Genomic DNA, 26,645 nt, shown 5'->3' with positions numbered 1-26,645 from the left:
ACAAGTCTTTCAGAAATGCTCACCCTAAAACAGTCTTTCTTGACAGTAAGTTATATTTAATTGAGGTAGTGTTTTAGTTTATTCCTCCCCTCTAGCTTTTTAAATCTTTCAGAAGACTGTACTTGTGAGAGTGAGATTCCCTGTCCATTTGGTTCACAAATTTGTGCCTGTAGTTTTTTTTTTTTTTTTTTGCATATGCTCAGAACCCAATCCTCTGTGGTCTGAAATAGCACAGCGGGGGAGGGAGGTGGGACCCTGAGGAGAGCTGCAGCCAGTGTCCCTGGTACATGTGAAGCAGGTGTTGGTGTCTGTGTGAAACGATGACCTCCATCAGGATCTCGCATGACACACCTCATGTATCAGACGACGCCCCCCTCCCACCCCTCCTTGTCTGTGGCCTGCCAAGCTTGCATTCTGAGCACACGCTCGGCTCTGATCTGATAACGGCATTCCAAAAAACTTCATAACATTTTTCAGATGACTGCAGTTGTTTTTCACGCCTAACTTAACTCAGTGCATCATTGAACATTGTATCCACTGTGCCACAGACCGGTGGACCTGAATTTTAATCAGAACACAAAGCTGTAACAGAATTATAATTGCCTATTGGTAATACTTTTACCATTTTGTATTGTGCATAGAAGACACATTTTCCGTTTTATAATAAGATTTTGTTCTTGAGGTTGTCTTGGTCCCTCTTACGGCCTTATCAAATGATCATCATGTAAACAGAGGTGCAGCGGGTGTCTGCAGGGGCACCATTAAAAAGTCACAGACCTAATGCAAGCCATGTGTTCAGATCACGCCCAGGAATTCACAACCCAGGAGGTAGAAAACTCTCTACTGCCACCTGCTGGAGAGGTTCTGGTGTTGTTCGCTCTCTGAGCAAGTAACCATGCAGGTCATTAAACACTCCCAGATTTCACCTCTTATTTCACCTTTTATTTTTATCTGATGGTTTGAAATTTGACACACCTGGGAAAAAAAAAAATATGCACAGTATACATTCACCAGCTCACTTACCAAAATGTGTAAACAAGACAATAAACTAGGTGTTCATATTAGGGTTGTGAGGGTTGTCAGTTACCCTGAAACCAGTTGTAATACCGTTACGCATTTTCATACAAAACGTTAAAAAAAGAACATTTTGCCATTTTCATTCCATTCTTTTTAGGTAAAGGGGATTGAGTCTGGCTTACGAGTCTCCTCTGGATGAAATCTGAGAGGTGGATCTGAATCTGACCTTTAAAAAGAAAATTCCCCACCAGGTGTGTGTGCTAACATTAGTGTGTGTTTGTCCCCTCCCTGCCATAAACCTACTAACGGAGTTGAGCAAGACAGCAAATCTGCAAACACAAGGTTTGTCTGCGGCCGTATGGTGAAGCCGGAACATCGTTTAGTGGCTGACGCCTGACCGGGAGAAGAGGCTGTATAATTTAATCTCAGGAGTCCTGCAGACAGGGCTGACTTATTAAAGACACTGAGTGGGCAATATTGGCTTAAAACTGAATCACTGAAATTATGCAAACACAAAAATGATAAGCCGAGTAAAAGTTTGGCTACCAGTCACAAAGTTTCTTGCGGGTTGTTTGTCAGGACCGAGAACCACAGTGTCACACCTGCTTTATAACAGGGGAAACATTGTAGCGATGCAGAAAAAAGTGCAGCACAGTGAGAAAGTATAGTTTTGGGATTGCCAGGAGACGTGGCCCTCTGAGGGGTCACCTTCTTCACGGTGCCTCACCTCCAGCTGGCTGGCTGGAAGGAAACTTATAGCACAGTGGACTTTATTTACAGCTGCTAATATAATTTAGGGAGTGTGAGACGGTCCGCATCAGATTCCAGGAGTTCTTTCAAATCACGCGGTGCTCAGATGAATTATCCCAGTGGGACTTGTGGGATAGCATCACTACCAGCTAGCTGTCCTAAGGATCATTCAATTAAATTCAGTTTGTTTTTATAGAGCACCCTTTCCGAAACAGGTACCCCAAAGCCCTTTAATTAGAATGGAAAAAGTAAGAGGAGAAAGAGAGGGAAGGAAAGAAGGACTTCTGTGGTGATTATAGGCAGAGGAAAGCATGTGGGCCCCATATCTCTTGGCCCCCCACTGCAAGCCGACCTGCTTGTACTACGGTACCGGCGTAAAAAACCGGTACCGGCGCCGAATGACTTCACAACGTGAGGCGGGGCATTCTGTACTGAATTTGATTTTGAACATCACATGAGGTTTACCTCCGCTGCTTTTGCATTCTCTGAGACGATCATTTTCATCCTTGATGTTAAAATAACTCCTAGATGGGTTTAGGAGAAATTTTTAAACTCCTTTTTAGCGTTATAAACACTACAATATTTATTACAACAAAATCACAGTGTGATTTTCAAAAAATTTCCAGTACAATGTTGTCCCAGTAGCTATATCATACAAAACATTTAGTTTCTTGTCATGTCATCCTGATTTTGTTGTATCTGGTCTTTTGACTAGATCGCAATTTTTAGCTTGGGTCTCTCCATGTGTCCATGCATCCATTATTATTTCTTTAAATATATATATTTTTGCTTTGTTTATTGTTGATTTTTGAGTTTGCATGTTTTTCAAGACAGCGGCTGTATTGTGCTTCAGATGCAAGCTATTTGCATAACCAATCGACAAAGAAACTCAGTTGGTTTGACACTTTAGGTACTGGAACTTTCGGTACTGGTACTCGACCAGTACCGTACCAAAACCATGGTACCGTGGTGCCCTTTGTGTGAGTTGAATGTAGCGCCCAGGCAGAGAGTCTTCCTGAGGCATCGCTGCTGGGGCAGCCGGCCTGTCATGTGCTCTGCCTCCCACCAATCACCTTTGTTTCTCGCCCATGACCTTTCTGGTTTTCCCAGGAGCCCCATTCCTCACTCCGTAGGGGGATAATTACCGTACCAGTGGAATGTTGCCCCAGAGTCAATGCCCTGCCCCCCCCTGCCCACATTCCACGGCCCTGTCTTTAAGGTGGGCCATCTCCCTTGCTCTCTGTGCAGGGGTTTGAGCACAGATTCTGTGCTGCTTTTTCTTGAGGGCTTTTTCTAGGAAGCATGTAATCACACAGGACCATAATTAAGCTTTAGCTTTCCCCCTACATTACAACCCTTGGTTTAATGGAATTCCCTTTGATAAATTCCCATAACAAGGTCTTAGGCTGCAGCTTATTTTAGAATACTATTTAGTATATTTACTCAGTGAATTGTATGGCGTCCATAGAAACAGGTTTAAAAGCCACATGTGATATACTGTCCCTTGCCTATAGTGCTGCAGCATGTTATATTTAGGTTAAATTATGACGACGTTGGGGTCCCAGAGCCAACAAAGGAGCATGGTGATGCGGTCTGGGGGCTCCTGCCAGCCTCCCCAACGTTTATTCACTCAGGCGTGGGATTCCTGGCCTCTGTGTCACAGACCGCCTGGGGATGGGGGTTTTTCCACTGTGGAAAACTTTGCTTTGAATCAGTTTCACATGATCTGCCTCTTACCCTGTTTTATCTTCTTCATGTTTTTTTTAAATCAGTTTCATTCAGGGGTCTGTTTTTTTGGCAGAGTTAACAATGGGTGTTACTGTTGACATGGATGAGGGTATGACTGCGGCTCCTACTCCAGTTCCAGTGTAGCTGAGCTTTGTCATGCCTGACAGGAAGTTCTGGGTCAGCCTGGGGTCTCCTGCTACCTGCTGAATTCCGTAACAGGCCTGGTGTTTTCCATGTTGTACCTGCACAAGATTCCCCCCTCCACCACCCCTTCATGCAGTGCTTGTTCTGGGAACTTCATCGTAATTATGAGCAATGTTGACAACTTGATACAAATGTGGAAGAGCCAATGGCGGCTTTAAATAGCAGGAGACATCCGGCCGTCATCCTCCCCGAGGATCGGTGTGTATGAAGGGTGCGTGCCGCGGGGTACTTTGATTAAAAAGTGACATGTAAACACAGGGTTGGTCGAGGCTGGTTTAAGCTACATCTGCCAAACGGTGATGGACATTTACCAAGTGGTGCCCCCCCACCGCATGGGAGTCAGGTTGCAGTTTTTTCCCCATGCAGAAGCACGATGCCACACAGTTGTGTCCCAGTCCCGTGACGTGAGCTCACACATCTCTCAGGTCCGCCCCCTACGTTTTAAATGGTCTGGTCGGGTTCTCCGGGCTTCAGAATCCCGACTGCTTCGCTACTTTCATCAGCTTCTAAGTGCGGTCGCATGACCAGCTCCCCTTTTGATATTTATATCCACTTAAACTCTAATACCCTGCCGTCCCCCGCCTCCCCCCCCCCCTTGCCACTCCAACCCCTCACCCAAAGCTAGTTGTTAGCCTTCTGGGGAGGCTGACGTACTCAGACAGGAGGTATGGGCTGTCAAAGTTAAGAAGGCAAACAACACGAAGTAGAGGCTGAGCAAAGAGCTGCCCGTCCTCATCCCGACTGCCCGTCCTGCGCTCGTCGCCCTGAGCCCTCCATCTAGATGAAGATCCTACCTGGTAGGTGTCCACGCATGTCTGTCGGCCGTTCCCGCGGGTACCCCAAGTCGGGCCGTGCCGTTTGCCGCGAAGAGGGGGTGGGGCGGACAGACGTGGTGGCTGAGTGCGACCTTTCCAGCGAGCCGGGCCGGATTCTTTTCCATTTTTAAACATGTCCACACTATGCCCGGCTTAAATTACGTTTTATTGCCGTGACATGTGTTTTTTTCCAGTGTCTTTATTCGATGCTTTCGTGACAGTCACCATCCTCTGTACGCCGGACATTCGCATGGGCAAGAGTGATCTTTGATTTGTGGTGAAACACAAGCTGCCTTTATCCTCTTCTTCCTCGATGTAATGCCCTGCGGAGATGCTGGCTCTGTTCTGTAGATGCATGGCGAGAGATTGACACACCTGGATAAATGTGTTATAGAAAATGGATGCATGGACAATATATATTTCAATATTTATTGATGATCATAGTCTTTTTGATGGACATGCAAACTGGCACATGCCCTTAATTTTAATCCCTCTATCTTCTAACCACTTATCTTGGTCAGCGTCACATGGGGACCTGGAGTCTGTCCCAGGCAGCATAGGGAGTGACGCAGTTTTTACGCCCCGGGTGGAACGCCAGTTCTCGATTGTAATGCATAGTAGTATCATTAGTAGTATTACTGTTGTTGTTGTTGTCAATAGTAAGTATCGACCCTTTGATTGGGCTAGAAGCTGACAAACCGTGAGCCACGCTGGCACCGGTGCTATTCTGCGGTTTTGATGTGGTGCTGTCAAAGGGATTGCTATCAGCCAGCCTCGCCAGCCCGACTGGCTGCATGTTCTGTTTCTGGGAAAGAAAACATGAGCTCACAACGAGAAAGCATCCATCGCTAGCAGGAATAGCCGGGTGTTCACAGTGAGCTCGTCTAACGCGTGTGTGGCGCCGTACGGCGAGAACGAGGAACTTGGCAGACGGCTGTGATGCTTGGTCTGTATGTCATTCCATTGAAGAAAGTAGCATTTAGCAGGAATGATGTCTTTGGCGAAGGAAACCTTTTTATATCTTACTGCTAGTATGGGCATCACTCCAGACAAGTGAACATAAACAACAGCACCAATGGGATAGAGGGAAGAGGAGAAGGCAGAAAAACAAATAGGGGAACGAAGGAATGGCCGTTCTGGTCGTACAAGAAGGGAGAGGTAGGCCTGGGGAGGGACAAGCAAATTGCCCTTGGGGACACGGAAGTGGGGAATTCCCATTTGCTAGGCTTTCTTGATGACAGGGACTGATCCGCCCATCCTATTTTGAGTTCGCCCCCCCCCCCCCCATCAGCCGGTGCCCTCCCACCTGTCGCTCGCGTCTTATTGTGGCCCGAATGCCGACGAGCTCCTCGGAGAGCGTTTTCCCAACCCTGGTGCTTCTGGGTCACATCGTCAGCCTGGTGGCCGCGTGGCGCTGGTGGGAGCAGCAGAGGCAGCGGAGTGACGGTAAGGCCGAGGTGCTCTGGGGTGGCGTGCTAGCCGGTGCCTGCCTGCGCGTCCTGCTTCAGACACCGGGGCTGCTTTGGCATGCTGTCCCCCCCCCCCTTCCCCCCCACCCCACGCTGTATGTGGGTGGGGAAGCTATCCCTTTACATGCCAGTGCATTTTGCCAGTTGTTGGACGTTTGTGCTCAGTTGCTCTGTTCCATCCCATCGATGAAACTCCTGGTTTCTGAATCTGATTCAGTCTATCACTACATCAGAGCCCTACAGTATTTATTTTGATCTCTAGATCGCATTTAGAGAGCAAGGCAGGGGCGTTTCTAGCCAGTGAAAAAAGTCAGGGGGCTAAGTCAAGGTTACCTGGGGCTTGACTTTTTTCTTTTGAAGGCACCGGGGGTAAAATACTCAGGGTTAGACTTAAAATACTCTGGGCTATAGTTCTGAGGGATCAGACTTAACGACACCCATGGAGCAATGCACATGTTTACATTACTACATGATTACTACATAATTACTACATGACACTTCTCTGCCAGGAGAATTGATTGCGTGTTCACTAAATGGGTGGAGTGTTCAATAAATAGGTGGAGTGTTCACTAAATAAGTACACTCGCAGTTATCAAGAGGTCACCCTGAACACAGGTTCCGTCCTGAGCCATGTTCTCAGAATGTATGGATTGCTGTGGGTGAATCTACTCCATGGTGTCAGAATATATAAAGGTTACTGTGCATGTATCTTATCCTTGTCTTCATCTTGTCTAGATTACTGTTATTGTATCCAATCATAATATAAAAAGGTTACAGTGGGCAAACGCTGTTGATCTTGTCATGTAGGTTACTGTTGGTGTATATTATCCATGTTTTAACAATGTATAAAGGTTTTCCTTGGTGCGTCCACTCTGTGTTGTATGAAGGTTACAGTGACCGTATCAGAGGTAGAAACGGTTTGACCTTTTCAACAAAGGCAGCCAACCTGTTTTTCTAGGCCTGTCAGATCCCCCTGGCATTAATAAAACCACAGTTGTTCCTATTGATAGTCACCCCTGTGGCCTTCAGATCCAAAAGGCTCACAGTTACAATGTTTCATTCCCAGAAGGGACAGCAGTCCCAAAGACAAAAGTACTTAAACTGGTTCGTTCTAATAAAGTGTTATGGTGTAGAAAGAAAGACTATAGATAAAACCTTAAGCTCTGAATGATATTTGGATATTTATACCAGTGCCTGTTTGATAAGGCCTCGGCAAGTTGACGGCTATCCCATACTTACCTCTGGTTTCCACCCTACCCCCCCAACCCTAACCCCCCCACATGTCAGCCTTGCTTGTTCCTACCTAGGGGCCCCATGGGAGGCAGAGGGCATCCATCGATAAAGAACCTATATTTAGGTGGACTGACTTGCTACGTGAAGCAAGACCTGGAGCAAAATGCAGTGAACTCGCAGTTGTCTCAAGTAAATGTCAGGCAGCAGTCAGTCTGCTTAATCCGGAATTGGACCAAAAGGTTGTTGCCCTTCAGTGCTAAAAGCTTTTTTGCCCTGGTATCCTTGAAAACGCTATTTAGTAGGGAGGATCATGAGCCGAGAGCATACAAGTAAGGAGTTAATGCTGAAATCCCTGCAGGTAATTCACTGTCTTCCCGAACACAGTCCAGCTATCTGCACACAGCTGTTGCTCATCAGCAACTCTAGCAACCCAATAATAGGCTTCCTCCTATTGGCTCTGAACATCAGCTAGAGTCATGTGACTTCTGGGAATTATTAATTGACCATGGTACCCGGCCTCTACTGAATGACAGTCTGGGGATTCCCTGCTTTTTAAAAGTGAGGACTTTCTTTTTTTGGTTCCATGTTTGTTTATATGTGCTTCCCGGTCTCACTGGCAGCCAGTGCAACATCTGCTACTGTAGCAAGGGTACAGTTTAGGGGAGAGCAGTGCATCTGTCCTGTTATAGGGGAGAGCAGAGAGCAGTGCATCTGTCCTGTTATAGGGGAGAGCAGAGAGCAGTGCATCTGTCCTGTTATAGGGGAGAGCAGAGAGCAGTGCATCTGTCCTGTTATAGGGGAGAGCAGAGAGCAGTGCATCTGTCCTGTTATAGGGGAGAGCAGAGAGCAGTGCATCTGTCCTGTTATAGGGGAGAGCAGAGAGCAGTGCATCTGTGCTGTTATAGGGGAGAGCAGAGAGCAGTGCATCTGTCCTGTTATAGGGGAGAGCAGAGAGCAGTGCATCTGTCCTGTTATAGGGGAGAGCAGAGAGCAGTGCATCTGTCCTGTTATAGGGGAGAGCAGAGAGCAGTGCATCTGTCCTGTTATAGGGGAGAGCAGAGAGCAGTGCATCTGTCCTTTTATAGGGGAGAGCAGAGAGCAGTGCATCTGTCCTGTTATTGGGGAGAGCAGAGAGCAGTGCATCTGTCCTGTTATGACAATGGCGGGGGGATATCAGCCACAGCAGACACTGAAATATAATCATCCTTTGCCAGATGACCTGGTGCTGAGAACAGTTCCTCAGGTTTACTAGGTCTGGCTGAGGTTTAGACCCCACTGTTAGGATGCAGTGGTCACTCCCATCAGATGTTTGCTTCCCTGGAGCCAGTGTAAACTCACAGGCATTTGCAGTGGAGAAGATGCTGCCTTCCACTTCTACAGACAGACAGCACCAAATCAAATCAAATCAAATCACTTTTATTGTCACGTCACTTGTCACCAGTACACCGGCGCTATACGTGTGAGTGAAATGCTTGTGTGCAAAGCCTCTCGAAGCAGCTGTAGTGTGACACGATTTAACAATCAAAATACAAGGATATATAACACATAAGACATTTGACAAATCTATGTACCAGTGATTTGCAAACAGTCGCCACCTGTTTGCAGTTCCGTAGCATGGCTGTGCTCTAACTTCTCGTGGGGACAACAAGGGTTTCTGCATATTCCTGCAGCATTACTGAGTCAGTACCATTGTTGAGAAACGTTCATCCCTGATATTATTATCTTCTTACCGGTAGGTATGTCATTCTGTCTTCGCCATTCCTGCAAAAGTAAGTTAACATGGATGGGTCATTATCTATGGGCTGCTATCAGGAGAAACTGGAAAAGTACAACGTATAACGGATGCAAGCCAGAGACGGTCTGTGTTTCCGTTTGAGCTTGTGAACCCCCAGCTACGTCTGTTTGTAAGGTGATAATGCTCGCTGCTCTGGGGGCCTGTTCCGGATCACTTTCGTCACCCTGTCATTATAAGGGGCTTTTGAGCAACATAAAATCCTAAGATGGATAAGTGTGTTATCCATGTGTTAAAAATGTATCCCATAATACGTACAATATCTCTGCCTGTTACATAATCAAGTTGGATCTGTTGAAACCACTAAGGTGAAAGTCTGTAAGTGGATGTGACTCTCAGTCTTCTCTGTGTTTCAGGAGCCTCAGAAATACATAAAGATGAGGTGTCTCATTTGCATTGGCACTGTTAGAGGATTTCACAAATTAACTCAGTGATGCCCCTATAGGCAAATGTCTGGAACAGCAGGCCCTAGGCTGAATCGCTATATCCAGGCGCAGGGGACTGGTGTTTTACACAGTGCATGACAGCTACTCAGCACCAGTGTGGACAAGCCTCAATATGTCTCCCTCCTCCTAACCCTGTCACCCCCCCCCATGCTGCATCTGTGCAGAATGAACTTTTTTATTGCCTTCGCCACGTGGTTTTTCGTCTGCCTGCTGACTTTAGTCTGTGGTCGGGCACACTCGTCATATGGGCTGGAGGCAAATGAAATTCAAATCGCTCTCCTGCTTTTGAAAGCTGATGTCCACACCCTGCTAGCCAGCTCAGAATCAGACGGTGTATACCATGATGTCTTACTTCACAGTGCTCTCAGAACTCACCTCTCCACTTGTGCTGATGCTGGGAAGGCTTAACTGTGGGAAAGGGCCTGAATGGATCGCATAGATCAGATTTAGTGTGTTTCGTCCCTCATATAGTGCGGGTGTTCTGATAAGCATGCTGAACTCATCCAGTTATTTCGGGATCAGATTGAGTCCAGTGTTTCTCAGCTCAGTCCGTGTTCCTTTTTCCTTCCAGCTCCCGGAAGGGAGGAAAAGGTTGGACTGTCTGGGGTCCCCAAGGACCGGGACGAGAAACACTGCTTTAGTCTATTGTGTCCCACGCATTCACAAGCTCGGTAAACAGAAGCACATAGATGACCCTGTTATCTGCATTTTCATCACTGTGTTTTTGTCCACATGGAACATGTCAAAACTTGCCGGAGTAAAATTATACTGCCACTATTAATACGTGTGTTAAATGAAATAACAGAAAACAGAATATAATAAAACATGGTAAAACAGATAGCCTATAATATCGAGTTTAAAAGAAAATTGGGCACAATAGATATATTAAAATGCAGGCATGTCTATAATTATCGCTGTGAGTGTGAGCACCTGGCTTAACCAGTCTTAGAACTTCAATTGTAAGGTATTTACTTGGATCAGATGCTTGTACTTGATAAGAAACAGTTCTTTCATTTTCACTTAAGGGATGAAAGGGGGATGGTCCTTTCAGTAAAGAGGAAAGGGTAGGGCTTTGTTATCAGTGTAGATGTACTGCCTGCAGCTGGAGAAGCAGACACCTTTGGCTGAGAAGAGCATGAGGAGGCCAGACTGAGCCTGTGACAATGGCTGCCAGTGTCCCTGATGATCACAGCAGGGACCTGCTCCACTGGGGCAGGGAGGATGGGTGCAGACAGGGCAGCACTATGTACAGTGTGGCCTGGGGAGACAGCAGACATGTTCTGCATGCCAGGATGTGCTGCTTAGGTGAGTGGTGAAGGCGGGCGAGGTAGGGGTGTGGGGTGGGCGGGGAGGGGGGGGGGGGGGTGCGGCCGCCACACCATACCACACGTGGAATTAAGGCTTTGTGCACATGAGATGGGCCGAATGGGCCGAATGGCCTTCTCTCATTTGTTATATGTTCTTATGAGATGCAGTACCACCAAAAATCTTGGGTTCAGTATGGTCACCTTTTGTCACAGGACTATGTGTTTATTAGTATTAATATGCTGGCAGCTAGTGTTAGCATTCAAGTAGCATCTGATTATTTTTTTAATAATGAGTGACTGGAAGATATTCAAAACCGAGAGAAAAGGCAAGAGAGAAAATATCCTGAATACCATTGTGTACCTCTGTGTAGAGCATCTTCATAATTCGGCGATATTAATATCGACATTGCAAGTTATGCACATGCAGTTCTTACATCGCGGCATGGTTGAGATCAGGCTTTTGCAATTGGGCTGGGAGAAAAATGTTATTGTGAGAGAAAAATGGAAAAATGCCAAGAAAAATGTTCATATCAGTTGGTATTGATATTTATCATGATATAAGTTTTAAATCATTATTTTCAATAATAATTATTTTTTTTCTTTACTTTGAGGCCCTATTTATTCTTAGACTTACACTTACCTTAGGATTCCCCTTAAAGAGAACATGAAAAGGATGACAATTTCAATAGAATGCAAACTGAAATCTAATTTAAATTTTTTGTAGGGCATAACACTAGTAATATTTAGGGGAATTAGCAGTCCATGCTTCTAAAACCCACCTCTGAAATTGAAAATTAAAGGTTATCACAGGAGTGTATATAGGACCTTACGTGGATGATCTGCAGGTTACTGATTTGTTTGAAGATACTATATAGATGATGAAATCAAGGCGTTTTATTTGTCATATCTGTGCATATGCATAATATTCAGATCACTTTCTATGTCTCTCTAACTTAATTGTTTAACACATATGATTAAAAAATAAAAAGTAATAATAAAAAATACACATCTGTAAAACACCGTAAAATATAGTTTCTAGTGAGCTTAAATATATGCTACAATTTACATGCTCACCTCGTACGCAAAACGAGTACATAATACATTCTCAGCGATTTTGTTTGTTTGCCAATGACATAAGATTGTAAGATTATTACAATGAACGTAAAACATACTGAAAATGAATCGATCGATGGATGGATTACAACACTTGACATGCTCCGATATTTTCTTGACTGATTCAGCTCTTGCGAAAATGAGAATGTACATTAGTCGTACATTGTTCGCGCGCCATCTAGTGGTTGCCAATTTGAATTTAATCTACTGTTCGAATTCTTAATTTTCGGGCCAAAAATTATGTTTAGCCTCTGTGATGGGACAATCTATATTGCGAATATTACATAAAATATTAAATAGAGTATAAAGAATTTAAGTTGCCTAGATGTATTTAAATGTAACTGAAATACTGCCAGATGTTTGCTTTATTCAAAAAAAATTAGCATTGTGGGTCAGCTTTCACGGGCTTCTGCTCTAATGGAAGAGGAATATCTGGCATCATTTTCTCTCAGCGGAGACGGTAACATGAGCTTTGGATCCAAACGTCAGTCTATAAATACAGATGTTAGTAATACCACTGCAGCTACTGTGTGTTTGGGTGCTGTTGCCATGGAAATCACTCGGTAATCAAATTTTCCAGAGGCTAGTTGGCTTTTGAATGAGTTTCTAGCTAATGTTGACTGCATTTAAACATTCTCTAATAAAAATGAACAAGAAACGAAATATTATTTATTTGAATACAGAGAGTTGCTTACACAATCTCAGGGTGTTGATTAGTTGCTATTTACTTTTGCAAGTAAACAGATTTGGTGTAGTGTGGTTTTCTGCCAATAGGGGGAGCCCGTTGTACTTATGAGATTTCCACAGCGTCATTCTCACAGTTCTAAATGAATAGTCATTTTGAAAATAGGGGGATCCCCATGCAGGAGGTGTGTGTTTGCTGTTTTTAAACACTGCTGTCGAGGCTGTTATATTACAGCTTCGAGTCTAAAGTTTAAGGAGTTTTACTAGTGTTTTACTAGTACTAGTGTCGACGATGAGGTTTCAATGGCACCTAAGTTTTTCTTAAAGATGACAGAACAGAGGGGACCTTAGGCTGTGCTGATCATTCCCTGTGTCATGTGAAAGGAATGCCCTTCATTTGCACAATCCTGAACTCGGCCCCTGATTGGATAGCAAAGCCCAGAGACAGGGAGTCCTTTGACATGGTACAACTTCTACAGCCACGGCGTGGCACACTGAGTTAATTTACTGCGTGCTTGCTGTGCCCGCCAAGACCGTGGCGTTGGGAGGCGTCAGAGTGGAGCGAGGACGGCCTCTGAGGCAGGCTGGTACAGGCAGAGCCGTCTTTGTGTTTGCCTCTGCCAGTGCCCAAGGCGTCCATTTTCCGTTTTACTCTTCATGGTGAATCCCCCGATGTTTGGGTGGAGCCGAAGGTGTAAGGCCGTCTGAGTATTTTCTTATTTTACTGGCATTCCATTCCCTTGGTGGGTGCAGCTGGTCGGCACACGCCGTCACATGCATGCCGGGCTGGAGAAGGGGCAGTCTGCAAGGGAAGAGGGCCAGAATGCCGCGGCAACTCCGAGCTGGAGAAGGGGCAGTCTGCAAGGGAAGAGGGGCAGAATGCCGCGGCAGCTCCGAGCTGGAGAAGGGGCAGTCTGCAAGGGAAGAGGGCCAGAATGTCACGGCAGCTCTGAGTTGGAGAACGGGCAGTCTGCAAGGGAAGACGGCCAGAATGCCGCGGCAGCTCTGAGCTGGAGAAGGGGCAGTCTGCAAGGGAAGAGGGCCAGAATGCCGCGGCAGCTCCGAGCTGGAGAACGGGCAGTCTGCAAGGGAAGAGGGCCAGAATGCTGCGGCAGCTCCGAGCTGGAGGACGGGCAGTCTGCAAGGGAAGAGGGCCAGATTACCGCGGCAGCTCCGAGTCGCTTGCCCTGGCCGATAGATAGATCCCACCCTCACTATCTCTCTGCTCCTTCTGCTCAAGGAATCACATTTTGTTCCGGGGACTGAAGGTCCTTCCTTGTGCACCCTGCTGCTGCGGAATGTGCTGGAAGTTCAGCTCCACATACACACCCTTATCTCTCTGCTTTCTGAAGAGATTAAACAAACAGAAAACAAAACAGGGAACTCCTTAAACTTCCACGTTACAGGAATAGCACAGCCAGGGATTATTAGGCTTGTACTTAATGAATAACCAGTGCAGGTACAGTAGGTAATGAGTAGTGAGCTTGTTGTCACTCAGCCTAGTCATGTGAGGTGGCCTCTTAGGCATTCTCTGTAGGTTTATGGGATGCCAGTCTCAGAACCGGCAGGGCTGTAGCCAGGATTTTTAAAATACCGAGGTCAAAAGTGTTAGCCCTTCCTAGTGCCCCATAATGGACCGCAGTTATTGGAGTTGTAGAATAAATACTCCTCAATGGTAGGTACCGACCTGAGAACCGGTTAGCGCACAATGGGCTTTCACCTTAGATTCTGTTTGGTTATGGCGTGTGTGGAGTGCCGGCCGCTTAGGGAGAGGTGTGTGTGAGAGAATGGAATACCATGGTAAATGGTGATTCTCAGAATTGTTCCCCGATGACAAGCGGAAGCTGTCCTTCCCAAGCGTCGCTCTGCACGCACTCAGGAAACTCTGGAAGCCTCTGTCCCGAAACGGGGCCCCGTGGTCATCGAGGGGGAGAAGTGACAGCTGCGGCCAAAGCGGCTCGTACAGCAAAGGCGCAGCCGCCCCCAGGGGCTTTCCTGCTCTGTGGACGATGCACCATGTTCTTTGCCCTCAGATTTAACCCAGTATTTAAGCACGGGTGACTGGATTTTCATCCTATTCCTCTGCCCCTAGTGCTCCCTTCTGTCTTTGCTGTGGGATTCCCTGGGATCCTTGCCCTGGGGAATGGACTTGAGGCTGTGGAACCTGGGGACACCTTTATCACAACATACTGATGGGAAGCCGGGATCCGGAAGTGCTGCTGTGCCTTTGACAGTCATACTTTTCCAGAACTAGTTCAATCCGGTTTTTGTGCATCTCAGCTGAAAGTGAGCATCACCTGGACTTTTTCAAACTAAGCTCAAGATCGGTTTCATGGCAGCCTGCTGATGGGGGGCGTGGCTAATTTAATTTCCTTTTGGGCAGCCATGGTGTTGCTATGGATACCCGTCAGCTGAAGGACGCTGTTCTTCCTTGCGACCTCACTATTAACCTTGTTATCTGTGCTCCCTTTCACTGTGTGTGGTACTCGGTCCTCATTATTTGGCAAATCAGTACTGAAAAATACTGAGAAGCTGCAGTGGAGCGTAGGTTTCTTCCGTTTGGTCCGGCACCTTGCCATGTGACCCGCAGTCTGTAAATACCACAGTCCACTTGGAGGAAGGTAGATTGTAGGAAGGATCTGGGCTGACAGGTCAGCTGAATAAAGAAAAAGGACTCAGTCTTGGTGGGAATAAGACTGATGGGACTTGGTCTGGTTTGACACTCACCTCCCTCCGATCTAGCAGCCTCAGCTTGGCTAACTCCTCCTGGAGCCAGACACCTAAGCGGTAGGTGATCAGCTCTAATTGGGCAGCTGTCAGTCTTCACAGTACTTCAAGCCAGTCTGCCTAGTTAGCATTCCTGCTTGTGTGCATCCTGGCTACTGAGCAAACGAACCGACGGACATGTAATGCAGAGATCCGAGTGACCCAAACGCCGTCTTTTTGTCCGACCAAAATCGTCAGCACCCAGCTTTAAACAGGCCAAACACACCTATCCCTTTGTACGCTATTTGCACAGGGATTAGTGCCGGGTGAAGTCGTCATTCTCAGATGGGCTCCCGTGGAAGGCGTGAGCGAGGCTGAGGCCCTTTGGCGTTCCGTCATGCAGGTGCTGCCTTTCTGGATTTCTGCTGCTCTTGGGTGTTTCCTGGTAGAGCGCCACCCAACTCAGCTATGTCTACCCCTCGTTACGCGTCATGACAGGCTGCTGACTGAGAGTCGCACCCTTCCGTCATCCCTGTTCATCATCTATGATAATCATCAAGAAGCCCCTTAGACGATTCATGAGTCATTTGATATATTGTGATACTTCCATTGACTCGCCGGTCTGGAAAGAGGGCAGGGTGGCTTATCAGATGCCCCGATGAGAGGAGAATGCCAGGCTCAGCCCTCGATGTCCCGCCGCTCCAGTGGGCTCGGCGTGGCACCGCGGCCGTCCCGGGCTGGCCCGCCATTTCCCAGCTGTACCTTTATTCCATCTTCATTCTTTCACAAGCCTGGGCAGCGCGCAGAGCTAAAGCCATTAGGAGCGGGCGTGTCTCGCTGCCCCGCGGAGGAGAGGCGCCCTGCCCTCATCACATGTGTCAAGCCCGGACAGGCAGCAGCCCGGGGCCACGTTCTTACAGGGTGCCGGTCTCTCTGAACCGCGAAGCAGAGCCGTGCTGGTGGAAGGCGTCTGGTTTCCGTTTCATACTTGCGGCCTGATCAGGGGCTCATATTTTCACTGTTTCCGGCAATGTTGTCATAAAGCTGCTTTCCTTTTTCATCTTTTGTTCCAGTTAGAATGTTCTAGAACATTCTACCAGGTTTGAGACCTGAACCTTGAAGATGCCCCTTCTCCCCCAGCGCTGCTGGACGGGCTCAGCTCGGTGGTTTTTATGCACAGGCCGGAATTCCAGCCTATTCTGTGCAGTTATATAATTGCCCCCTGAAGTGGAATTTTTTTTCTTGTAATTTCCTGCTAGACACCAGCACCCCCTGTTAGACGGAGTGATTTATCGAGCCGTCTGGCAATGGCATGGGGGAAACCCCCCCAGGCTTTTAACAGGGCTTATCGTCGCTGGGACGTTACAGACCCCAAACAGCTTCATTAACTTCCCAGATGTCTGAATGGATAGAATTTCAGTCTTTGTATTTTATGAGGACTAAGCCACTAATAACACAAGAAAGCTCCGGGGACTTGGAGACCTCGATACCCTTCCCAGGTGGTACAGCGCCCTCACATCGCTGTTCCAGATCAGGGCTGGTTTCCTGGCCATTCAGTGACTGTGCTTCTTTTACATGTTAACACGTGAACACAAACATCAGCAGCCAATTTGGCGTGGCACTGATACACTGTATCTGTCGTATTTTATGGGGTTATGTTGCAACAAGTTATTGTATTTTACATGCAAAGTGTGTGTTTAATGGAGGGGGGAGTGTGTGAGATGTAGAGTGGGAGCAGAACTAGATCAGACCTGCTCTTTGCTCCCCCCTTCCTGTAGGATTCTGTGGAATTCCATCAGGTAATGATTAAGTACGGGGTCGGAGGGGGTCCTGCACGGTAGGAGTGCAGAGCTGTGAAAGGGCCCCTGGCATTGCACGCCTGTGGCGTTGGGGCCCGCCCTGCATATCTGCCTCCCCCTTTCGCAGTCACACCTTACTGTCACACCTCTTCCCCTCTGACCGCACCCCACATGACACAATCCTAAAGGGGGGAGGGGCCAAGGTGGTAACTCCCCGCTGACTCCGCCCTCCAGGAAGAGAGTAGGCAGCGCAGCGGGCCAGTTAGTTCAGAGAGGCACCAGCCAGCGAAAAAAGGAAACTGACAGCGCCCAGCGGGAACTTGAGATCGAACCGCTCACTCACAGCAGCTCACACCCGCTCTCAGCCGGTCACAGGCAGCCTGTCGCACCACAGCCAGACGACGAGTCATTGTGCTCAGCGCCAACGCAAGACACCATGTCTCAGGCGAGGTACAGAAACTTCTCCACAGACGGGAGAGACAGGCTTATGTCGGACGACGGCGTCTTCCAGGGGATGCTGAAGGCTACCGACGGCAGGAAAGGTGTGTGGTTTGCGCAGACCGGGCCGCTCCTGTCATGGTGGCAGATGCTTTTGTGTCTGGCAGCCAGGCTTCCTGTGGTTAAAGCTGTAGCTGTGTGTGTGTGAGTCTGTGTGTGTGTTCAGCGCCTGCCTGCCCTTGCCTCTTTCTTAGGTAGTCTTTCCTTAACACTACACCCAAGCGCTCAGTTTCCAAATGATTCACATCCGAGCTCGGCGGGCTTGGGGTTCCTTCATCTCTGTGCCCCGTGAGGTCTGGTCAAACTCCGCTTTTCATTGCAAATCAGGGAATGTGTGCAGGTGTGAGAACTGAGAGGAGCTCACGTTAGCGAGGTTTTTATTCTGCGCGCCACGGAGAGCTGACAGGACCGTGAGCCGGCGCCGTGTTCTGGGAGAACCGCCTTGCTGTCTCCTAATTCCTCAAATGTGCTGCTCAAATGAATGGAAAGTCTTTTTTTTTTTTTCCATGGCCTTGATTCGAGTGGGAACAAAAAAAAAACACAGTGGAGCCTTCAGTTCATATTCCCGCAGTGCTATTGGCTCAAGTTGTGATTTGGAGAGGGGCGCTGTCTTCTTCACATGTCATTGTTTTAGAGCCTATGTGATTGGCTGGCCGAGGCAATTGATACGGAAGCAGCCAATCAAAATCTTCTACTGATGTAGAAGGCCCATGTGTAGGAGATATCTCCAAAACATAAACTACTGCATGGAAAGAGCTGCTTGTGTAATGTCATAACATGTTATGTGTGTGTCTGCACACTAGGGGAGGGAATTAGCAGAGACCCCTAATTCAATGTCACATCGTTGGCATGGTTTGCTATATGCGTTTACCGGTTTGATATGAATTGCCATTTTTAAAATGGTATTGCCATTTTTTTTTACTTTTTGCTGTTAAAAACAGATGATAATCTTGCTGCTTTTAACATGACTCCTCTTGAGCATTTCAGGTCTACATTTAAAGTAAAGACATTCTCACATTAACAAGCCTTTATTGGGCTCTGCTGAACAAATAAACCAGACAAAAAGATCAGCGTAATTCTGTTCAGTACAAACGACACAACGTCACTTCAGCAGCAGCTGCTTTTTAGCAATTAAAGGATCATAATTAAAAATGTGGCCAGTGACATGCATACAGAAATCACCACCTTTACAGTGACATGCATACAGAAATTACCACCTTTACAGTGTACATGCATCTGAGAACAAGCAGGGTATAAAAATTAAGTGGCAATTTGAAACTGTAAAAAATGTCTTGCTAAATAGCTTTGTTTAAAAAATTAACTAAAATGCAGTGGATTTCTCCTCAGAATGTCAATGTCAGTGAACTCATTATCCACTTAGCTTTGCCACTGCAGCCTGGGCAGATGTTTGAAGTTGTGTCGAGGGTTTGCCTTGTGCACGTAACTGCGGGTTTGTGGTTGTCCAGCTGGGGATGGTGTTCAGAGAGATGCACGCGATTGATGGCACATGTTGATGGTGTTACCACAGTATTTTACCATGGCAAAGTGTGATATCCCTGTGCCGACTGATGCATGTGAGTCTCTTAACAAAACCAGGCTTGTGCAACTGCGCAGCTTAAGCAAAAAATGTCACCAACATGCAGTAACCTACACTTAAACTAACTACTTAATTAAATTAATTTTTAACTCTTGTGGCAATGTAAATGTCGCCAAATTGAAGAATCGATATTTGTAACTGAATCGATTTTCCCCGACCCACACTGTGCACGCGTGGCTAATCTCTTGAGGTGTGAAATTCTTGCAGGTTGCCACTTCATACAATCACACACTTATATGTCTGCTTGGGTTCCTCTTTTCAGTGTTGCTGTTTCTACATTTTGTGGTTCTTTTCACACTGGCATATCTCCATTCCTTAGATGGCCAGGATCTTTTAGTCAAACCCGGGTTCTGATGGTGAAGTCGGCTGTCTTCCCAGTTCAAGCAGGGAGCCTGCTGTGTCGATTAATCGTTTGTGTATTTGGGAATTTCTCCTGTGCGCTGTGCCACTGCTTATCTTCACGCTTGGGATGATGAGTGGGATTCACCAGGTATGACAGCCGTGCCTCTTCAGGACCCCTGGCCTCCCCTCACCCAGCTGCCTGGTGCAGGGATTGAATGTTAAAGCTGCCTGTAATTGGTCTTTGAAAATACCAGTTAGTCCTGGGCTACAGGATTTACTGACTGTTGAGGTGTCAAAAAAGATCTCTTCATGTCTAAAAGGCTCTCACCTTTGACCGTGCTGAACGCTGCGGGCCATTGTCAGTCAGAGAAGGAGTGTTGCTCTCTGGCTTTTGCTGAGCCCCGAGGCGTCGGCTGGCAGGTCCCACCCAGGACCCTGATGCGTCCGGGGTCAAGGTGCACTGGGCCATGACTGGAGCTCTGGGTGTCACCTTTCCCATTGCAAGGGCTTGCGGTTGGTGTCCCGTTCATCTTCAAAGTCTATTTAACCTGAGAAACTTGAGTTTGCGAATGGCCCACCAGTCATGCTTTTGTCTCCGTGGTAACTCATGGCCTGCCTGGACACATCAGAGTGATGGATGGGTCTGCGAGATTGGTGCCTCTCCCCAAGGCTCCCGTGGATCCCGGCTCTTTGGTCACTGTTTTTATGGGGCTGTTTCGTATCTGACATTTTCCCCTTTACTCGTCAAATGTTAAATTCTCTTGCTTGTTTTGAAAGACCACACAGTTAATCTATTTCTCTGCTCATCTCAGGGATTGGACAGCAGAGGGTGCACTTCTTAAGGGGTGGGGTTCAGGTGCTAATGTTACTTGTCATAAGTGTTATAAATGGATGCTGTGTGACACGGCGTGTAAGCAGATGTGCTGAGCAAACACACACACACACACACACACGTCAGTCTTCATCGGGGCCGTGGCCTCCATGCCTCTCCTCTCCGCCGGGGAAGTGAGAGTTTCTGCAGGCTTGTGCAGACTTTCCCCATATAGCCAGCGAGCCACACCCCCCTGGTTAGTTACGTAACTCCCTCATGGGGCAGACACGCCTCTGTCAGAGTGGGTACCCCCCCCCCCCCCCAGACAGTGTAGCCATGTAGCACTGGCCATTAGCCAACTTTCTGTGGTAGACTGAAGAGAGAGACCCGCGTCCTTGGGGTGAGCTGGTGGTGTGTGTGACACACGGATCTGTTTACACTGAGGACAGTAGGGGGTGCAGATCTTCACTCATCATTAACGCAGTCAGAAGCCTGACAAAGAGCTGACAGCTTTTCCTCGGTCTGTAGAGACTGTAAAGTGCCTGTTGGTGGCGGGATTCTTTCACGCTCCTCCAACCTCGTCCTTGGTCGCCCCCCCCCATGTGTGCCTTGCTGTTTGTGTGGGGCTGGCCTTCTCTATTGTCATAGAGGATCGGGTGGAGTGGGGCGGGGGCTGGCGTTATTGCTGGTGCTCTGTGATACCTTACACTGTGGGAGCCTCCCCCCGCCCCCTCAAAAGGGGGTTAGATTTGTCTTGGAAGGATTCAGACACACAGTTATGCTTTTCAGTGGATGGGTGCGGGGCTCTCCCCCGAGCACCAGGCTGACCTCTGACCCCCTCTACTCTTTTGTGTCCCCCACAGATGAGCGTGATCGAGTTCAGAAGAAGACCTTCACCAAATGGGTCAACAAGCATTTGATGAAGGTAAGACCTCATGGAAGAATCTGGCCTAAAGTTGTACCTTTTTGTAAGGGGGAGTGAGGAGAGCCACAATCGCATGGGGGATGCTGACCATTGGTCATAAAACCAAAAGTCACAAAATAACCAGCATTCTTCTCTGAGAAGACCCGTGAATGCTCTCCTCTTCAACTGAATATGTATTTTTGTAGCTCATTCTGTTTGGTGCATTGTGGGTACTACATGGTCTAATTATGGGTTTTTGCGAGTATCATGTAGTGAATGTGTTCTAGATTTTATCAAAAAGTAGAATTTAACATATGAACATGAAATGTTGTCGATGCTGTATGGAAACTTGGTATTACTGCCCTGAAACACATGGTAGTGCTACTGCAAATTATGGCTAAACAACCAGAAGATCTGAAGTTTTTCTTTGGACTGAGGATGACCATCACTGTTTGATGTGGAGGTACCCAAAGAGTCCTGGCTGACTCATTCTGACATTTCCACAGCAGAACAGTTCAGATGAATCATATTTATTCTGACATTTACTCTAAACCCCACTAAAGGTTTTTAATCCACTTTTAAAGGGACTGAAATGGCTGAATGTAAGGTTCCTGAATGACGATTATGGTAATTAACATCGTTGGTGCAAACCATATAGCAAACCATGCCAACGGACTTGGCGTTATACAAAGCCACAAGCACGTCCTGTCGTTCTGTAGAGCACTGTTTATCTAAAGATCTTTCGCTGTGTTGCGGTGGAAATAGGTTGCCATGTCGACTGTGTCATCAAACCTGCCCTTGCTATAAAGAAAAAAAAGTGCCCGTCCACCAATCTGGGCTCGCTGCAAAAACGGAAGGAATCATGGTGAATCATTGCTGTAACTATATTGAGAGCCACTAACTCTCATATCACTTGGTCTTTTAGTGCAGATGCTGAAATTCTTTGCCCACAAATCGAGGAGATGTTAAGGTTTTGCTTCAGTTTTTTATTTTTGTTAAATTGCTGGTATTTTATTTTATTGATATGAGAGAGAGGCCTTTTTAAATAATTGCTCTTTTGTGATTCATGTCAGGAAATCATATTTGCACTGTAGGTGAAGCTTTATGTGGTTTCGAAATTCTGCATAGTCGATGATCTTCAGTGAGAGAACAAACACAGCAGAAACACAGGTCTGATGTCTGAGCACAACCAGAGAGAGGGACACCTTCACACGACTGTGTCTTACATCAAGTCTCAGGCCAGCATCAGACTGTTTTTTTTTGTGCAGCTACTGAGGCCAGGAAAGGTGACATTTTCATCTTAACTAGTATTTGTCACCAAGGAGACAAATGGATGTTGCACTTTCAGTTTGGTTTGTATGACACTTTACCAAATAATATACATTGGTAACCATGGAGATGAAACAGCACCACATTATCCTCCTGGTGATGTCACACAAAAGTCACAGTGTGTTTGTCTGTCACTAGGATTGTCACTAGGATGGATACAGTGTCATAATTTTAGACGGGATTCTGAAGCTCTTTTGAGACTCTTGGTTATACTTTTAAGATTGTCGAAGACTAAGGGTTAGAGTTCTGGCTCTAGTATTAAGGGCTGCTGTATCAGCAGTGGTGTGTGGAGTAATGATCGCTTTTCCTAAGAGGCAGACCATGAAAACATCAAAATGTCAGTATGCTATATTAGCTCATGTCCAGCTTGAAGCATTTATCCATGGAGGGTTAGACCCTCAGATATGGCAATTATGGATATTTACTATTTTTTTGTCATTTAGGGTACAACAGCAGCACTCATGCTAGGGTTTGAATTAGCAGGAATTTGAATTAGCCTCACTTCCCGCTATTTTCCCCTCTACTCCTACCCCCCGGCCTAATTCGTCACCATCAGGAAAAAATGAGAAAGCTAGTGGAATAAAATCTTTTTCTGAAATCTCTGACGTAAAAAATAACTCAAAACTGTCACGTTTCATTGGCCGTGTTCTCGGGACAGCCTTCCAGCGCTGGGGGGGCTTGGGGGGGGGGGGGACTTCCCGAAATAGCAGTCAGCCTGGAAGGAGGGTCTCCCTGAAAAGGCCTTTGTCCTCAGTGCTGAAACGCAGACTGCGGCCAGCGGCCCCCGGCCAGTGAGGACAGGCGCTCTGTTTGCTGCTGCGCCTCTGCCAGCATGACTCACCCGCATCTGGACCTGCTCCGCTGCTGCCCAGCACCGCAGCCTCACTCTGAGCTCCGGTCCAGCAGACCCACTGAACGGTAGCACATCTGGCCTGCAGACGGCTGAGTCCGAGGTTCTGGAGTTGGTGGCGGGGGGAACTCAGCTCGTATTACCCATTCCTGTGCTTTTCCAACGCTCTTTTGTCCCTCCTGAACACAGCCATACACAGCCGTACACAGCCGTACACAACCATACACAGCCGTACACAGCCGTACACAACCATACACAGCCGTACACAGCCGTACACAGCCGTACACAGCCATACACAGCCGTACACAACCGTACACAGCCGTACACAGCCGTACACAGCCGTACACAGCCATACACAGCCGTACACAGCCGTACACAACCATACACAGCCGTACACAGCCGTACACAGCCATACACAGCCATACACATTAAAAAGGATGCTGTGGGCCGGCTTTTGTTATGTTCTGCAGAAAGAGCCGGAGGCATGATTCAGCACCGACGTGCCGTGGGGCTCGTGAGGATGAGCGCGGTGCCTTGATTGCGCCACTCAGACCTGAGGCTGAGCAGCAGTGTAAATGGGTCAATTACCTAACTTTGCCCGCTCACATAGACTTTTATTGGTTTTGTAAATGCGTGTGCTGTGGGGCAGGGCCCGGTTGCCAAGGGATACTGAGTCATTTCCGGTCTGGTGGCAAGAATGCTGGTGTTGTGAAATGATGACGGGGGGGGGGGGATGGGGCTTTGAATGTAACCTAGGGGATAGGGGGAGTTTTCCTGTAATCACACCCGCAGAGTCTCATACGAGTTTGGGGTCTCGGGGGGGGGGCATAGGGCGCAAGGCTGGGACACGTGTACATGGGGAGTTTCCGCTGTCAGTTACAAGGTAAACATGTTGGCCAGTTATTGAGCTTACGTTTGTCTATGTAAAGCTATGATGATGACTGGGGCGTGGTACTGAATGACCGGGTCACACTTTACAATGACGCTCCCTTTGCCACTTGTAAATGGTAGTAACTCGTTAATAAAAAGAAAACTGTGGTATAACTTGTTTAAAATTGTCTATTAATAATTTACAAATTAATTAATGACCAGTTTATAAACCATTCATAAACCCTTTATAAAGTGGCACCTATGAGCGTGACGGCGACCCCAGCGACAGCGGGGTGATCCTCAGGAGGCTGTGACTGTTACGGCTCCCCTGCGAGCGTCTTCACCTCCTACTGCCCGCTGTGGGCAGCTGTCACAAGCCGCTGGCAGACGGACTCCGGGTTCTCGGTCTCCAAGGTGCCAGAGTCCTCCTCTCTCTGCTCCGCGCACTTCTCAGCATCACCAGCAGGTGGCATAGCGGTTACGGAGCTGGATAAGGTTGCCGGTTTAAGCCTCAGGAGGAGCCACTTTTATTTAAGAATATCAAAAAAAATCTTTAAACAACTTCCTATTTAAAGGCGATGATAAAAGCTGAATTATTGTCTATATAAAAGCAAAGAAACAAATGAAGTATCATACTAATCAGTCAAAAAAATTCTTAAAATCTCTTCATTTACTCCCTTGAATAATTAATATTATTCATATATTGAATCATTCTTAAGAAGTGAAACACAAGTTTAAAAAGTACATGAAGTGAGCATTTAAGCTCTAACTGTAGACATTATGAAATGCTGTGTTAAATGCAAAAGCCCCAGAGACAACACAGCATTAGTGTGGTGCTGATGGGAACGTACAGGACACACCGTAAAGGGCGCGGCCCAACCTGAGTGTTCAACACAAGTAGTGTGGAAATGGCGACCTCTAGTGGGCAATCTTTACATCACATTGTGGTGTGACCACCAGCAAGTAACACTGCATCATTCCTCCTTGTGAGTTTGCCTGCCAGTGGCTGTACTGCAGTGAGCCCTGTTTGCTGAGCGCACCTCCCTAACCCTTCCATGCCTCATCTCTCTTAGAAGTGGTTTTGCGATGGCATATTGTCCCACAGCACAATGCGTTTCTGGGTAGAATTGACTCAGCATTCTCAGAGATAGCCGCATGAGCGATGGTGGCAGGCCGCGATACACGATGGACGCAGGGAACTGAGCTTTCCGCTGTCACGTCATTAGTATGATGTCGCCTAGCAGTTTAGACAGACCAGATGGGCCACAGGCCTCCCTGAAATGTGTCCTGGGCTGCGGCGTTTCAGTCCATGTCAGTGACTCCTGTTGGTGCCATAACTCCAGGAAAGCTGCCTCTTCACGCTGAACATACATACAGTGCATGGAATTTCAAACAAATAAATAGTAAATAGTAAAAGTGTGTGAATGTGTGTACATATGTATGCTTGTAAACACTGTAGAAATGTCATGTATAGCCAGATTTTTTATTTGATATGATGGCTCGGTCTGAGTGGAATGACGCATGCAGGTCATCTCCCCCCCCCCCCACCCGCCCCCATTCTGTGGTGTCTGATTCCGAGTCCCATCTCTCTCTGTCGTTAACGCTCCATCGCCTCTGTTCTCTACCCCTGTCTCTCAGCACTGGCGAGCAGAGGTAGGTGTACCTGGCCTGGTGGGCCAAGTCCTGACCTGCATGCTGACCCCTGCTTTGCTGAACCCCCCCCCCCCCCCCAGCCCCCCTACTCACTGCCACGCCCTTATTCACTGAGGTTTCCAGCTCTGCGTTTCTGTAATTAAATCCTGGATGCCAGCCTTTGTACCGTATGTACATGCCGTTCTTCTTGGCATGGGAGTCTCGGTGAAGAAGCGCCGTGTCACGCCCACCCATTCGTTTGAACATCTCACCGTCTCTGGTTACCTCCCGCCAGCTGCTGCACAGGTGCCTTGAAGTCTGAGGTGGAAGAATTTTCCAGCCTTTTTCCAAGTGCAGGATTAACTTTCCTACATTTCCATGATGAAATTGTTCATAGTTTCCAGTCATGGAACAAAACAACATTTAGTGGAACAACTGTAACAATATTATTAATAGATATTTTTAGATGATCTGGTCGTCATCTACTATCAAGGGGTCTATAAATGTTCCAAACCTCAGACCAATAGTAGCACCATTCCCATGGCAACCAATAAAGCTTGCTCCCTTCCCCCCCACAGCACCAGGCCATCCTTAACCAATCACATTCACTTTGCTGCTCCTTTTTGCAAACTGTTTTGTGTATTTGATTAATTGCAAGAATAAGTGTGTTCAAACAGTGATATGCAAGACTAGTGTCTTCAAACAAGTGCACTCCACACTTCTGCTGATGGTTTATCCATGCTGGTGTG

At 47.3% G+C, this 26,645-nt stretch overlaps 1 protein-coding gene across 24 annotated transcripts in view; it reads left to right on the top strand.

The window, feature by feature from the left end:
- Window positions 1-26,645, top strand: part of LOC111845609 (plectin-like) — a 127,992-nt gene that overhangs the window by 64,539 nt on the left and 36,808 nt on the right. For 9 of the 24 annotated variants that reach the window (XM_072716915.1, XM_023815228.2, XM_023815219.2 and 6 more), the window contains one exon: window positions 21,175-21,236. In XM_072716915.1, coding sequence (XP_072573016.1) covers window positions 21,175-21,236 — 62 coding nt within the window. Of the gene's footprint in view, window positions 1-4,190; window positions 4,497-5,833; window positions 5,961-17,322; window positions 17,606-21,174; window positions 21,237-25,902; window positions 25,918-26,645 lie in introns of those variants that run through there. The other 15 variants (XM_023815323.2, XM_072716900.1, XM_072716908.1 and 12 more) reach the window with 7 other exon arrangements.

The sequence above is a fragment of the Paramormyrops kingsleyae genome, chromosome 9 (assembly GCF_048594095.1).
Source record: "Paramormyrops kingsleyae isolate MSU_618 chromosome 9, PKINGS_0.4, whole genome shotgun sequence".
NCBI lineage: Eukaryota > Metazoa > Chordata > Actinopteri > Osteoglossiformes > Mormyridae > Paramormyrops > Paramormyrops kingsleyae.
Note: the sequence above shows the minus strand (reverse complement) of the source record. Positions and strands in the feature narration are given on the sequence as shown.